Source organism: Pelophylax lessonae, assembly GCF_965119305.1.
Source record: "Pelophylax lessonae genome assembly, chromosome: 5".
Taxonomy (NCBI): Eukaryota; Metazoa; Chordata; class Amphibia; order Anura; family Ranidae; genus Pelophylax; species Pelophylax lessonae.
This window is the reverse complement of record NC_138772.1, coordinates 276,422,552-276,438,787: the sequence shown is the minus strand read 5'-3', so window position 1 is coordinate 276,438,787 and position 16,236 is coordinate 276,422,552. Positions and strand designations below refer to the sequence as shown.

The 16,236-nt window shown below is 40.2% G+C and overlaps 1 protein-coding gene across 1 annotated transcript in view; it reads right to left on the bottom strand.

Moving 5' to 3' along the window:
* The window catches only part of LOC309556020 (dynein axonemal heavy chain 5-like), a 468,481-nt gene that overhangs the window by 88,800 nt on the left and 363,445 nt on the right, over window positions 1-16,236 (bottom strand). The window contains exons 71-74 of the mRNA XM_082258288.1: window positions 14,603-14,724; window positions 9,078-9,425; window positions 8,159-8,347; window positions 1,597-1,729 (exon numbers count right to left, since the gene is read on the bottom strand). Coding sequence (XP_082114414.1) covers window positions 1,597-1,729; window positions 8,159-8,347; window positions 9,078-9,425; window positions 14,603-14,724 — 792 coding nt within the window. The remainder of the gene's footprint in view (window positions 1-1,596; window positions 1,730-8,158; window positions 8,348-9,077; window positions 9,426-14,602; window positions 14,725-16,236) is intronic.

Below are 16,236 nucleotides of genomic sequence, written 5' to 3'. Positions count from 1 at the left end.
CACATTTCTTGATGGATGCAATATCTGGCAGGTAGATGGCACAGTGCAATCCTGGTGCACACTAATTTGGAACCTGGCTGTATAGTCTCTACTCCACCCTGGGTACCACTATTTAAGGAAGCATTGTATGGCTTCATATACCAAATACATTCCAAAGGTTGCTGCACATGTACCAACTTTTAAACTATTTTCTCTACCATCTATTCCTATCAAGACTTGTCTGGAGATATCTACCCCTTTCTTTTGAGCTTAGGACAACCAATTCTGATACCTGGGATGGTTGTTCCTCTCTTTATCATTGCAAAATCTTGATATATACTGAGGAGTTGAGCCCCTGTGTCCACCCACCAGATGTAATTGGCATGTGATACTTTCCTCCATGTTATATCAGAATATGTTACTCAATAAGTTGGTCCTGACTCCTGAGGAAACTACACAATTAGCAAAACGCGTCGGACAGCGGATGAGAATATACACACCTCTACATATAAGTTACAGTATATACCCTACAAGAAAAGGGTGTTTGTATTGTGGTTCCAACTGGGACATATGTATCACATGACAAACTGTGACACTATTGATTTTAAAATAGTTTATACACGCAATTTGTAGGACTTGTTCCTGCCAATTTTGTAGTATTTAAAATCAAACGTAATGTAAATAATACTGTGAAAACCCAATTCAAAGTGTTCTAAAATGTATGTAGGAATTTCTCCCTTCCTTTACACAATTCGTGCTTCAACAACAAGTGTCCATGCAATCCACACTGCTGTGCTGATGGCAAGTGCGATCCACCTTCCTATGAGAAATGCTCTGTCCAGTGATTCAAATTTCACTTGAGCTCCACACAGAACTTACCAGAGCCTAAATATGGGTCATTATAGGTTTTATATATGATGGTTAATTTCCTCCAGGGTCACCCGTTCTCCTGTCACCAGATGTATGCCAGAGCCATTTAATAATATAAAAAAACAGCCATTGTTGCGCACTACATCTATTTAGTTATTACAGATGGCACACCGCAATAAACAGAGAAGTAATCTACTCACATTAAAAGGTGCCCATCCCATAACCTTGTGTGCCCAACATGTATTACATACCCCGCCGCCCCTGCTGCTCCAATCCACCGGAAGCCAGCGTGCATTCCATGGGCAAAAGAAGAGCCGAAACCAGAAGTGACGTGTGTCCTAAACTCTGCCACAACGTGTTTCACCCAATGACTAGTTGTCTTATTTTTTTCTCTTAGTTACATATAATATAATAATACTGTATATTTATTTAAATATTTTCACATACACTGCATTAAGTGCACTAATAGGGGGAGCACTTAATGTTGAGAGCAGCAGCTGGGCACCATCTGGTTTTCTAGTATAAGTAAATAATGAATGCAAATGTGTGGCTTCAAGTCAAGTGATGGAAGTGTGTCAGTCCCAGCCCATACCAGATAAACATGTTTTACCAAAGCAGCTGGTTAATGTTACCAAAAACATCCCAAGACAACCAAGAAAGCTGTTCATCCAAACATTTACTTTACTACAGTGCAAGAGGTAAAAAAATTATATCACCTAAAACATATCAAATAAAAGCCTTTCTTACCATCTATTGCCAGTTTGAGATCAGTAAGTGTACTTCTGACTCGAGAGATTACACGCTGCATGCGATCGATTTCCTGGCGTAAGAATATATTCATTGGCTGGATTGCACCCATTTTTTGCAGCCGAGCTTTAACCTGTAGCAAATATTCTTATGTTAAATTTGTATAATGATGAAAAATATAACAGCTAGGGATACATTGGTAATTTAAGACTCTTGCTACAGAGATTCAAGCATTTTAACAAGTGTCTTTCAGCAGAACATTAATTTCAATGTGCTGAAAATTAGGTCACTACCAGCATGTGGATGGGTTTCTCAGCAGCACCATATTCAAATTATCCCCATATCCTTAGTCCAAGGAGTTTCTCCTCTACCAGGTATAAGGATACCGATAAAAATCTGCCATGTACCTAAAATCATGTGATAATCAAGCTTAAGGGGGGGGGGTGTTAGGGACCATGTCAGTTTTTTTACTGCAACATAATAGAGGTTCCTTAGTGACATGTCCTCTTACTTCCTGTTCTGCTGACTATGTTTTAGCAAAAGGTGAGGGGTACTCTCCAATAGCAACACAGATAGGAATAATAATGCTTTTCTTAATTTAATTCCCCTCACTTCTTTGCTACTTAAACAGGTTTCAGCAGGACATAAAGCAGTGGTGGCTGGTCAATAGGGGACACAGCCCCCCCAAGGCTTGTCACTGGTAAAATCAGCATAAAAAAAAGTGTACCTTTAATATGCCAGTGGGGCGCCGGACACATTGCTGGCTATGGGAGGGGTGGGGGTTTTGGCATAATGTGCCTTTTTTCTTCTACAGTGATTGACAGCCTTTTAGAGTGTCCTTGGGGCGCAGAGAGCAATGCGCCCCAAACACTCCCACTCACGATTGCCGTCCTGTGATTGGTCCAGCCTGGACCAATCAGGACGTCCGACGTCGTAGGGGCGGTGCTTGGGCCGGGCATCACTCTCTCTGCTTCCTGCAGGGGGACTGGTGTTGGTGACGTGATACGGCGGACAAACGCAGCTGATGCTGGACCAGCCCTTATCGAGTTTGCACTGGGCACCACGGACAGACTTGTCCTAGCACCTGATGACAGAATGTCCGGACTGCGGTGGGTGGTAAGAAGGTCTTGCAGCCCAAAGGGCCCCTTGAAATGGACTGTATCCTGACTGCACTAATTGACCTCCCCCGCTGAACTGTCTGATGCTGTCAGCGATTAAAGCTCTCTCCTTTTGTACATGCTAGCTTGGCTGTAATGTTGATCTATGAGCTTTTATATGTTCAAAACCACTGACCTAGAAAAAGTGGTCAGATCAGTTCTGACTTGCCTTCAACTTTACTAGCTGAAGCTTATTTATCTGGTCATTGATTCGCAAATCATTTAGGCCAGGCAACTTAATGTAACGTAATGGGGGCCTACATTTTTCAGTTTCATTACATGAAACCCCACCAGCTAGGTCTGTCCAGCAGAAGAAAATGTCAAAAGCATATTAGAACCACTCATGTAGACTAGTTGTTTTTTTTTTTTTTTAATATTTTATCCCTATTGTACATCATTTCATGCAGTGTTGGGATACACAGAGATTTTGAAGCCCATTCATACCAGTCTTGCATTATATGCATGTTTACATGGGTTGCATTAAGGCACCACAACAAAACAAAAGTTAGAGCTGCAGCATTTTTTTTGAGCTTAGGCCCCTTTAACACTTCTGCGACCTAAACGTCACGTGATTTTGCTGCAATTTTTTGCCACGATTTTGCCGCGATTTTGACTACACTTGAAGCAATGTCTGTGTAATCTCTGGACCGCAAAACTCATCAAAGTCGGACCAAAGTAGTGCAGGAACTACTTGGAAGTCACACATTTTTTACTGCGTTTTTTGCCGCGAAGCAATGCCTATTACATCTTTCTGTTTGTGCCCCCCCAAAAAAATTTTGAGCACCAGCCACCACTGACATAAAGTGATGTGAAATCTCACTAACGGAGCCCTGGATAGCAGCAAAAATAAACAGGGCGTTCTAATCCTTCCCTGCTCTCTGCAAAACTAGAAAAAAAAGTTTTTAACTTGGCATTTATTTAATATACAGTAGATAGCTTTACACAAGAATCTATTTTTTAACATTGTTTAAAACAATTCATTGAAAAATTACTATATAGTTGCCCCTACCATTTGCACAGCAAGGGTTGACAGCTGGTTTAGTCTAGAGAAAAATAAAAATAAAATACATAACTTCCTCATTCCTTTGGCAGTCAGTGCACTTCTCCGCTCTTCTCAGTCAGAGGGCCCTCAAAATCTTCACGTACAATTCATATGTATGTGATGACATTGTAAAGACTGCAACTAGAAGAACGGTTTTGTAGGAATGGTTGTTTGGTGGGAAGAAAGCCTGCAGAGGCAAGGACTAGGGTACATATTTTAATTTATTCCCTACACTCTAGACTTACTGTTTAATAGGGAAGAGATGCAACAAGACAGCAATTTTTAGATTTTGTCTGGAGTTCATCCTTAATCTGAAGTAGTCCTAACAATATATTCAGAATAACGGTTCCATAACACGACCACAACATATCTTTTGTGTTTCTAAACCCAAAGGAGCCTGAAACACAAACAACTGCATTCTGTGCTCTAGTAAAAAAATAACTGTGATCCCTCTTGGTTGGTAGCTCTTGAATAACGTATGTACCCTAACTTTATATTGAAAAAGATATCCCTCATAAAAAATCAACTGGCTTTCTAATTAGCAGCAGATCAAGTGCCAACGCAACAGACAACTGTTAACTGTTTATGAAGAACACTAGTATGAATCTTCAATTTAAAATGCAACAGAAATCTGAATTATGAGCAGTCACTGCTCAGCGAATAACTAGTGTATAACATCTTTTTTTATATATGTTAGCTATCAATATCAATTTTTATAACATCCAGTACATTAACCTGTATCATAATCCCTACATGTTCATAAAACAGGTTTCTCTCAATGTTATGTTTATTGCTCTGAAATTCCAAATGTACGCCTGCTTTTTTTTTTTTTTTTTTTACCTTAACTACATCTGTCAGCGATGAACCATTTGGTTTCAAGAGTCATAATGAAACTTGATTTTAATATATTCTTTTCATCCTACCTTCATACAATTTGCTCATCTAAATTTTCAACACCTAATTGTGCTCTGTATTTAAATATGACAGGCAACAGACTTTCCCTCTAACTAATACATTCACACTGTTAAATTGCGCTGAAAGGCCACCAAAAAGAGATAAAGACAGACAATTTTTCTGTCCTTTTTGCATGAATAATGTATTTGGTATATAAGATTACAAGAATAAAATGTAACATACCGTTTAAAAGAAATTCTGAAATTAAACTTAATTCTAAAGCAATAGTAAAAAAAATCACATATTCTGGCCATAATATGTGATTCACACATATCTGGCCTAATACATAAAAATATGTATATTAAGCTTTGCCTGTACACTATATATAAAAAAAAAAGACTATATAAAAAAAGAGAGAAAAATACTTTTTCTTAAACAATAAAATGTTATTATTTGTAAAAACATTTTGGGAGATGCCTCAAACATATTACCTCAAAACAAAAAAAACTGTCATTCGTACAAAAAATATATGTAGCACTGTCCCCGTAAGGACTGCCAGATTATTCTCTTTGCGGGTTCCCATGAGTTACCAGCGCATAGTCCCAGCAAATAAAGTTCTCAATTTTTCCCTCTTCAGCTAGCTTCAATAATCAGTCCGGGGTATGTGGTTGTTTTTGTATTTTTGATCATTTGGTGAGAGGAGAAGAAAATAGTAGGATACGCCATTTTAACTATGCACAATGTTGAGGACTCCTTGCTTCTGGTACAGCCAGACTGTTGATTCACCCTGCCCCTATGGATGAAATGGTAGTTGAGTCTCTTCTCCCAAGACAACTCAGTGAATAAACATTTATCTTCAGGACGATTTCCCTAGCCATCTCTTTCTCTCGACCTGCTGACACCCATCCACTGACTGTCCTACACCTAGGGGTGGACCCCTTCAGGTCAGGCCCCTTGACACGAGTCCCTGTACTCACGATACTGTGGCCCCAGGGTCTCCAGTATCTCCACCCTCAGTCAGTGTTCCTGGACCCCTGGGTTCAGCTTCTCTCAACTCTGGGACTCTGCTCTCAAGCCAAAAGACCCCCGCAGCACATGTGCTCCTGGCTTTTATGCAGTATCCCGGAATGCACAGAGGTGACCTGCCCTCTGCCAATCACCAGGACTGTATCAAAAGCCTATGCACCCATTTGTCAGGTTTCCTCCCACTGTCCAACATGCCTCCCTATTGGACCAGTGTGAAACACTCTCTAAACTGAATGAATCGCATACTGAGCACAATGAGCAGACCTCAGTAACAGACCCTGCTCTCTGGTAGGCAGAAAGCAACATAGATTTACCTTAAGCCCCTCTGGTAAACAGACAGAGCTCAAAACTATACTCTCTCACTAGCACCTACATAGGAGGGTGCTACATATATTTTAAAATGAATTTGACCCAAGTGCTGCACATTCACCTGGGAATCATTAAAAATGTATCCAAAATACATTCATGACATTGAATATCATTTACCCACATCTGATCTTCAGTGAGAAACACTGCTTGTTGTACTAATATACCCAGGGCTTTTTTCCCCTTAGAGAATAGGTACAGATACTCCCCTTCTGAGTCACTTCTTCTCTCCCCTTCCAGCAACAATAGATACCCGGCAGCCAGAATTACTAGACTTCCCAGCACCCTTTGCTATTACATACATTCAATGCTGGAGGTGCCGGAAATGCATTCACCCGCATTCCTGCTGAAAAAGAGCCCTGATTATACCCCATGTGTAACCAAGTAAACATGGCCTTCACACAGCTGCAGAGTTGGCCCTTTTATTTTGCAGTGATTTGCAGAGGTCCAACACACCCCTTACTGGGTTGGATTCACAGAAAGGGATCATAAGCTTGGCTAACTGCAGATTTGACTTACAGTAGTAGAAAGTGTCAGACTTCTGTAGATAGACCACAGCTTCCAGAGAGCAAGGTGTGACGGTTCTCACATTCACTGAGAGTGAAAAACAGGTACTTAATGGACACTGAGAATATAGTTTGGATTACTTCAAATGGGACAGTAATATTTATCTCAAGAAACCTATGAAGACTGCTTCACACAGTCAGACTTATAACAGATGCTAATATCATCAGCTCAACCACCTGTCTTCCACACATCGTTGAATATGCTGATATACTAACCTGTTATCGACTGGAGATTCTGTGTTTACACTTCTGATAATGTGTATTGTATTTCAAATGTCAGATGAACAGTCTGTCAATGGTGGTCCCTTCCTATTGTCTGTGTATTAAGATGTGATGTGTATTCTGTTAAGCATGTCTGTCCCATTATTAATTGTTAATGAACTCACATATTGTTTTTGTCCAGATGGCTAGATAATTAGTTCAGGTTAATTCTATTTCTGTATACAATTTAATCTGCATATGATAATGTAGTTAGGCAACCCCTGACCTGATGGGTAATCTAATCAGGAGGGTGATGTCCATGCTGTATATAAACTGTGTGAGTTGTTCAATAAAGGAGAAGGTTCCTTAACTTGTTCAAGCTAAGTTGTCTGCTACCTTTGTATGGGGGTGGCTAGAATATTTTATATCTATGTTCAAAACTGGGAGGAAGTCGTATACTAACAGAAGTCCACAAGCACAGTGTGGGTCGCGGTTCCTTTACACAAGAGTCCCACTCTGCAGCTGCTGAAAGGGGCAGGCTTCTCTATTCATGCTGTGGCTGCTTTGGAAAGAAAATAAGCTGTAAGAAAATGAACCTATTGGGTTTGATGTACCTAGAATGTTTTTAATCAGAAAATTGGGTTTTAGGTGGCACTTTAATTATTCTTTTGCTTTAGCTTGTAATGTTAATTCCATACTCAAAGCAGTGTATTTATGTTCATAATTATATAATTTTTTATTTCTATTGGGCTTTGAATAATATTTTTTTTTATTTAGGCCAGAGTTTCAAACAGAATATTTTCTACCTTACCCTACGGTGATATGTAATATCCTCCTATTTCATCTGCTTAACAATATGTACAGTATGATAATGAAAAGCATGATTTTTTGCTTACTTTGAAGACCAGGGAAATGATCAATATGAAAAACATGCATGGACAATAATTTCTGAAACCCTTTCGAGATGTGTAAATCAATAAAGCGCTATGATTGGATGGCTCAAGGTCGCACATGGAATTCTAGCCTTAGCTAAGATTTTTTTACGTCAAGCATTCTAGGTCTGGAGCACCATGGCAATATACAGTAATGTTGCTAAAATAAAAGATCAATAAGCAGTCTGATGTCAGCAGCAGATGTGTGAAGATATTTACTGGAGGTAATAAAATCATCTTGTTCGATGAACACATGGACAGGCATGCACAGCTGATATTTTACAGTGTGGCACTTACACTTAGTATAAATTGTTAAATGGGAAGCTAAATATAGCTGGATGACACAGGCTAGCATGTTATGAGCTTCATAGATCATACCTCATGAGGGATGTAGTCCTCTGGTAATTTCTCCAGCATCTCATCTGCTAGTCGCTGCACAATAGTCTCTCTTGTCTCTCCTGCACCTCCTCCACTGTCCTTGGGCTGAATATTGACTATTGTACTTAGTGTCTCATTTGCCATGTTTGTCTGGTAGGTTATGTCTGCATTAGGATGCAATCCAAAGACCTATAAAAAAGCAATACAAATACATAAAGTATTAATAATTGTGTAATCCAAATGTAAACCTTGGAGTGAATTTGGGTAAGAGACAACAAAAACAAATGAGTTAATGTCTTTACTGGGAATCAGTTTAAAATAAAATTTCAGAGAAAAGGTTTACAGAAAAAAACACAATTCATATTCAGCACTAATTTTCTATGTATGTAGAGCCTCAATCATAGTAGGAGTGAAAACCACCTCCAACAACACCCCGCTCAACACTGTTTGGGTGCATTTTCAACATAAGACCTAAACTGGCACAAGTAACTTGCAAAGCAAAATAAGTGGCACACAATGGAATTAACTCTACACATTCACACTGGAGAATGGCCTTCCCTCTAGCTTTAGTGTCCCTGCTTGGTCATCATTGTATTAAAGTGGTGTACTGCAAACTACATGTAAAACGAAAGCACAGTTCTGTATTATTGTAAGCAACAGTACAGTTCAGATGTGTGGTGTTCTTTGCCAAGCGCTATGAAAGAATGCAACTAAACATCTGCATTAGCAGCTTGAATGTAAGTGTAGGCATTATTCTAGAACACCAAATCATCACACTCCTAAAGCTGCCTTTTGACTTGGACAGACCAAATACATGCATGAAGCCTTACAGGTAAACAACATAATAACACAAGACTGGAGGAGGAGCTTACTTTATATTAAATAGATATTTATAAAAAGGAAAATCATTTTTTTTTACCTCAGGTGTGTCCACCAATGGCAATTGCTCTATAAACTGGAGGTATTCATCAATTGCTTTGCCTTTAGGGATTCCATAGCCTTTATAGAAGCAAAACTTGTCAGAAAACATGTGGTCTCCAAACCAGACCCTAGAAAATGTGTTCAACAATGTCTTATCCAAATCATCAGTGACACGACCACCGTACTGAACTTCTGCCAACATGTAACGCAAGCAGCTCCAGTTCACTGGACGTTTAGTGCCCACGTCATCTAAATGGTTTTGGACAAACTGAATACTGGCGGCAAAATCTGCTTGATTAAATTCATATGGGATGTTCCAACCTAAAGGACCAAATTTTCGTCTCTCCTATAAAAGAAAATACAGTAAATTAACACCATGTGTGTGTTTGTTACAACAGTCCTGGTTGGGGTGTAACCAGGATCTAGCATAGTATTTTAAGTTGTTTATTAAAGATTTAAGACAGAAGCATGTTACTATAAAAGCAAATATTTATGGTATTTTACTACTTTCAACAGTTTCCTTTATAATTACAAAAATAACCGCTTAAGGGTCCATTCACACTAGCGCAACTTGTCAGGCGAGTCAAGTTGACAAGTCGCGGTCAGTTGCTCGCCATTGAATAGTACAGGACCCGTTCTAATAGGAGCAACACAAGTCGCTCCGACTTAGAAAAAGGGTCCTGTACTTCTTTGGGGCGACCTGGAGGCGACTTGCATTGACTTCAATTATATGAAGTCCGTGTAAGTCGTGCCGAGGTCGCGGTGCACAGACTTCACAGGTCGCCCCACAAAATCCTGTCGCGCCAGTCTGAATGGGCTGTTAACAATACATAAACCTTTAACAGTTTCAGCTTTAAAGTGATACTAAAGGCACCCTCTTTTCCCTAAAATAAAAAAGAGGTTTTTATTTTTCTGCCCTGTGTAAGGATATTGCAGAGAGCTGTCCTGTACCTTTTCTTCTGGGGTTCCCCACAGCCCAGTCTGCTCCTCCTCTCCCAGGTGTGCCCCAATAACAAGCCTTTTGAGGAGCACAAGTGTGGGTGTGCTCCCGAGCCAGGTTGTGTCAACAGACACACACAGCCTGGCTTGGCCATGCCTCCTTGCTCTCTCCTCACTGGATTGGACTGACAACAGCAGGACCCTCTAGCTCTTAGTCTGTCCTACTACAGCTGGGTACAGCGCTGGATTGAGAAAGTACTTAGGGGAAAGAAACAGCAAGTGGAAAGCAGGAAATGCATTAAGGTTAAAAAAAAAAAAAGCCCTTTTGACTTTAGAACCACTTTAAAGTTTACGTTTGGGAAAAAAGGATTTAAAAAATCCTTGCACTGGTGCCAGCTGTCATAGTGAAAATCCAAATTCCTCTGTCCATCTCCCATACCTTTACAGCTGAAATCCTCCAGTGCTGTGGGGATTAATAACGGTCAAAGACCTGAGACAAGAACACATCAAAAATGCAGACTATACACACCATTTCTGCCCCCTCTTTCATTCATAGAAGCTGTACTCCATTAATAGAGGATGGGCAGATGAATGAAAAGCGTGGGCATAGTCCCACCTTTGAAGAATGCTTGTCATAGGTCCATCACTGGTATTAACTCCACAGCACTGTAAGAAATTGGCACTGTGCGATTTTAACTGACCCAGCGGTCATGGTGCATGTGGGCACTAATGACCAAGTAAGAGGAAGGTGGAGGATCCTAAAGAACGTTTTCAGGGACTTAGGGAATAGATTGAGGAATTGGACCTCCAAGGTGGTTTTCTCTGAAATACTGCCGGTACCTCAAGCCACACCAGAGAGGCAGAAGGAGATTAGTGAACTTAACAAGTGGCTGGGGAACTGGTGTAGGAAGGAAGGGTTTGGGTTCCTGGAGAACTGGGCTGACTTCTCAGTCAGATACCGGCTCTTTGGTAAGGATGGGCTGCACCTTAATGGGGATGGTACAGCTCTTTTGGGGAGAAAGATGGCCACCAAGTTGGTGGGGCTTTTAAACTAGGAGATGGGGGGGAGGGCTCAGAATTAGAGTCAGTCAGGAGGGAGAAAAGGACAGAAGGCAGTATTAGAGTCAGCAGCGACAGTAGTTCCATAACGTCAATTGGGGGGTCTGTGCGGGAAAACCTCAGACCAAACAGGAATAAAAATAATCACCATTCACTATCAACTTCCACAAAACTAAGAGGGGTATATGCAAATGCCAGGAGCCTAGCTAATAAAATGGATGAGTTGGAAATGTTAGTACATGAGGAGGACATAGACCTTGTGGGAATAACGGCAACTTGGTTCGACCCCTCACATGACTGACTGGCCAATATCCAAGAGTATTCGGTGTACCGGAAGGACAGGGTAGGAAAAAGAGGGGGAGGGGTATGTCTCTATGTCAAGAATAATGTAAGGGTGATAGAGAGGAGTGATATTATGGAAGGGATGAGTATGGAGTTAGAATCCGTGTGGGTAGAACTCCAAAGGGAAGAAGGGAAAAGTAATTGTGGGGGTTTGCTATAGGCCACCCAACCAAAGGGAAGAGGTAGAGCTGGAATTTATATCCCTGTTGGGTAAAGTGGCAAAACTGGGATCAGTCATCATATTGGGGGACTTCAATTATCCCCACATTGACTAGGAAGAGGGACTACACACTCACAGAAGGCCCATCTCTTCATGGATACCTTACAGGACAAATACATGTCTCTGTTGGTGGATTCTCCTACTAGAGAAAATGCAGTTCTGGATCTATTGATCACTAATGACCCAGACCTAATCTCGGAGGTAGGAGTCCAGGACAACCTGGGCTCTAGTGATCACAGGATGATCACATTTAGTGTTAACAATATAACAAGGCAAGAGGGGAACATAAGGACCCTAAACTTCAGAAGGGCAAACTTTTCCAAATTGTGCTCAATGATGGAAAGGGTAAACTGGGACCAAACCTTAGGAACACTGACCACGGAGGAAAAATGGGAATTCTTTAGGAACATATTAAACAAATGCATCTCGCAGTGCATTCCTGGGAAATAAATTTAGAAGAGACAAAGACAAACCTGGCTGGCTAAACCATAATGTTAAAAAACTTATTAGGGGTAAAAAAATGTCCTTCAAGAAATATAAATCAGAGGGCACAGTATCCGCTTTCGAGCAATTCAAGGAGGCAAATAAGAAAAGTAAATACGAAATCAAAATGGCTAAAATCAACTTTGAGAGACAAATAGCGGAGGATAGTAAAAAGAACCCAAAGAAATTCTTTAAATATATCAACAGTAAAAAAGCTAGGGCAGAGCATATTGCACACATAATTAACGATGATGGGAGGATGGTTAACAAAGGGTGAAATCAGGGAAAGGCTGGATAATATTAACACAAATAAATCACCAGGCCCGGATGGCGTACATCCGACAGTACTCAAAGAACTTAGTAAGACTATATCTAGACCACTGTTCCTGATCTTTGCTGACAGTATTATGACAGGAAATGTACCAGGGGATTGGAGGAAAGCTAACGTGATTCCGATATTCAAAAAAGGGCAGAGACATGTGTCGGGAAATTATAGGCCTGTCAGTATGACATCAATAGTATGTAAACTTCTGGAGGGGGTGATAAGGGACTATATCGTAGAGTTTGTTAAAGACCACAACATCATCAGCAGTAATCAGCACGGGTTTACAAATGGACATTCTTGTCAAACCAATCTCTTAACATTCTATGAGGAGGTGAGCTGTGAGCTAGATAGGGGGAGACCAGTGGATGTGGTGTACCTGGATTTCGCTAAGGCGTTTGATACAGTTCCCCACAAACGCTTAATTTATAAAATAAGGTCTGCAGGCATCGACCGCAAGGTTTGCTCTTGGATACGGAACTGGCTAAAAGGGCGTGTCCAAAGGGTGGTAATAAATAGCGCAAACTCAGACTGGTCTGAGGTGGTAAGTGGGGTCCCCAAGGCTCAGTCCTGGGACCAACCCTGGTTAATTTATTCATAAACAGCATTGAGGACGGGATCAGTAGTTCTATATCAGTTTTTGCAGATGACACAAAATTGGGCAGGGCAATAACTGCACAGCATGAAGCAGATATCCTACAGAATGACCTGGACAAAATAGCAGAGTGGGCAACGACATGGCAAATGAGGTTTAATAAGGAGAAGTGTAAGGTTTTGCACTTGGGGACTAAAAACATAAAAGCACAATACACTTTAGGCGGGGAACCTATGGGGGAATCAAAAATGGAGAAGGATCTGGGAGTCTTGGTAGAGGATAGACTAAGCAATAGCATGCAATGTCAAGCGGCAGGCAACGCAGGGGGTTCTTTACTGTTAGGGCTACAGGATTGTGGAATTCTCTACCACAAGAGGTGGTTTCTGCAGGTATGGTTGCTTTCAAAAGACTCTTGGACGTACATCTCAATGATCAGAACATTCAGGGGTATGAGAGATGATTACGGCCACACACACCTACACAGGTTGAACTGGATGGACTATTGTCTTTATTCAACCTCAACTACTATGTAACTATGTAACTATGATAGATCACTATGATTCTCCTAAAATCCACACTAGACAATAGTCTTCAGTCTGCACAGGTCTAGTTTCAAAATGTACTTCAGTTGTGTTTATAAAGAATCAATATACCTTATTTAAATACTACACAAGATATTTTATATTTAGCATCATCTCTTTTGTCCTCGTGCAAGTAAGGTGGCAAAAAAGATCTTCCACTTCAGCCTAAAGTGAACCTAACCTACCCAATTTCTAATGTCACAACAGTGACAGGCACCAAGTGGATGAGTTATTCTTCGAATCAATCCCTGTGCCCCAGTTGAGTGAGCCTAAGCTGTACATGTCCAATTTAAGCTGTATAGTTAGTTGTTTCCTAAGTTCCTCTTTAAATATTTAAAAGATTGAAATTGTCCTTTGTTGAATTAAACACATTGTTTCAAAATTAACTTTGGAAAACACAGCCATAAGCTTTATCAAGTGTCCTTGAGCACAGTGAGCAAAAGACAAAGTTTTCCAAAAACAGATAAACACATATTGGCAGGATGATGAATACAGCATTTTTGCTTCAATAGTAATTAAGTTAACAGAAACAATTAACCAATGCAGACTTTGTAGTCCTCATGTATACAAAGCAAACTAACAAAAATGTGAGAAATTGCAGTTGTATATTCTCAACTGTCAACTGTGGCCAACAGAATATATTGCATATGTTCATTGCAAAAAGCTGTATATACCAAAAAATGACAAAGAGCACGTAAGGACCAAAATTCACAAATTTCTCCTAAAAAGCATACATAAGCTCAGATACACAATATACAGGTGAAAAAATATATACTGTAAGCATAGTCAGAGGAATTCATGAAGGGTGTTCATAGACACCTTTTAAAAATCCATCAGGGCACAGCACCGAAAGTGCTGGCGCTTGTGCCCAATTCATGTACCTGTCACGCGCAGGTACATTAAATTTGTCTGTGTCTGCACTGAGAAAGGACAATAAATGATGGAGATAACAATAAAAAAAAGCAGTAAACAGAAGTCTTACTTGTACTGTTGTGTGCAGAAATGCAACAGCATAAAGCAGAGGCTTCCACTGTGGCACATTGGTTACATCCAGTAATTCCTGAGACACTCCAGAATATGTCCTCTTTAATCCTGCTTTCACACCTACAGACAAAGCACAGATAAATCTTTTATTTTCCTATATCTTCTGTTATGTTCTTGAAAGTAAGGAAATTATTCATAAAAATCTGCAATCCATTTTTAAAGAAAGCCTTTTAAATAATAGATGGCTCTATAGATGTTTGCTTCTGCTAAAAACAGAGATGATACAGTACCATTATATTAGAAAACTATGCAAATGCAACAAAAAATAATGTATTCAACAAAGTATAAGTCAGGAAAGTGTACTGTTTTATTTTCTGCAAACATCAAAAAATGTCTATCATCTATTGTTTAATGCTTAGTGAAGCTATTATGTTTCTCTGTGCACTCAAGCACTGGGTTTACATGTTTTGACAAGTCACAGAATCAAGTGTAAAGCTAGGTTCATAGATCACTAATGACTGTTTTAAAAAGTACATTGGACAATGGTCTTCAGACCTGGACAATTTAAAGCTCAGTTTGGGCAAAAAAAAAAAAAAAAAAACCTCAGCCATAGCTAAATATAAAAGGCAGCTTCAGCAGCAATACTCATCTGTAAACCAAAACTGTCCCATAGAGGTACTTTTTGTTTGCGACAAAATGTCCTTAGTCTTCAGGGTTAAATCACGTTAAGTATTACTCAATCCAGAAAACTGAGAATATTTTAGTGCATATACTGTAATTGCAAGGTGTCACAGGCCCATCACCTGAGAAAGAATCACCAAGTCATCTTGCATTCATTGCCTATTGATGCATATCAGTAGACAACAGGAAAAAGTGTATTCAAAAATAGCATAGAATTGCAAGATTTACTCACCACTGTACCCTCCCATGGGGGAAATGGTCATGACAATGTGAGTTCATGTCTTTTGTGATAATTTACTAGGGGAAATCTAACAACATAATATTGTTTCATCTGCTTGCTATGTCTTTCTGTTTATTCTCTTGTTTGTAAGTGTAGCACCCTCCTAGGTAGGTGCTAGTGGGAGAGTATAGTTTTTTGCTCTGTCTGTCTATCAGAGGAGCAGCAGGCAAATCTATATTGCTTTTGGTCTAGCAGAGAGCAGGATATGTTAGTGAGGTCTGCTCAGTGTGCACAGTATGTGATTCATCGAGTCTAGAGAGTGGTTCACAATGGTCCAATAGGGAGGCATACACAATGTTAACAGGCGCTTGATCACATATCGAACCAAAAGTCCATGGAGTTAAAAGTCATTAATGGAACAGGGGGAGAAAAAGTCCACCATGTAGGGCAGCCATCCAGAAACCAAAAGCCAGGGGTTCCACAGGGCTAAAACAAAGACAGACAGAGGCGCCTCTAAGTGTAGACTTTATGCAACAGGTTTAACAAATAAAATGATGCACTCACGTTAGTAAGCATATATTCATGCCCATAAAACAAGGTTCCAGTGTGGAGAAGTGTACATCATCTTCTTCACTTGCCGTGAAGAAGGAGCGCGGCTGCCTTCCCCCCGGCAGCAAGCACACTCGGAAACGCGACGCATGCAGATGACATCATCCAGGTTCGACTATCCA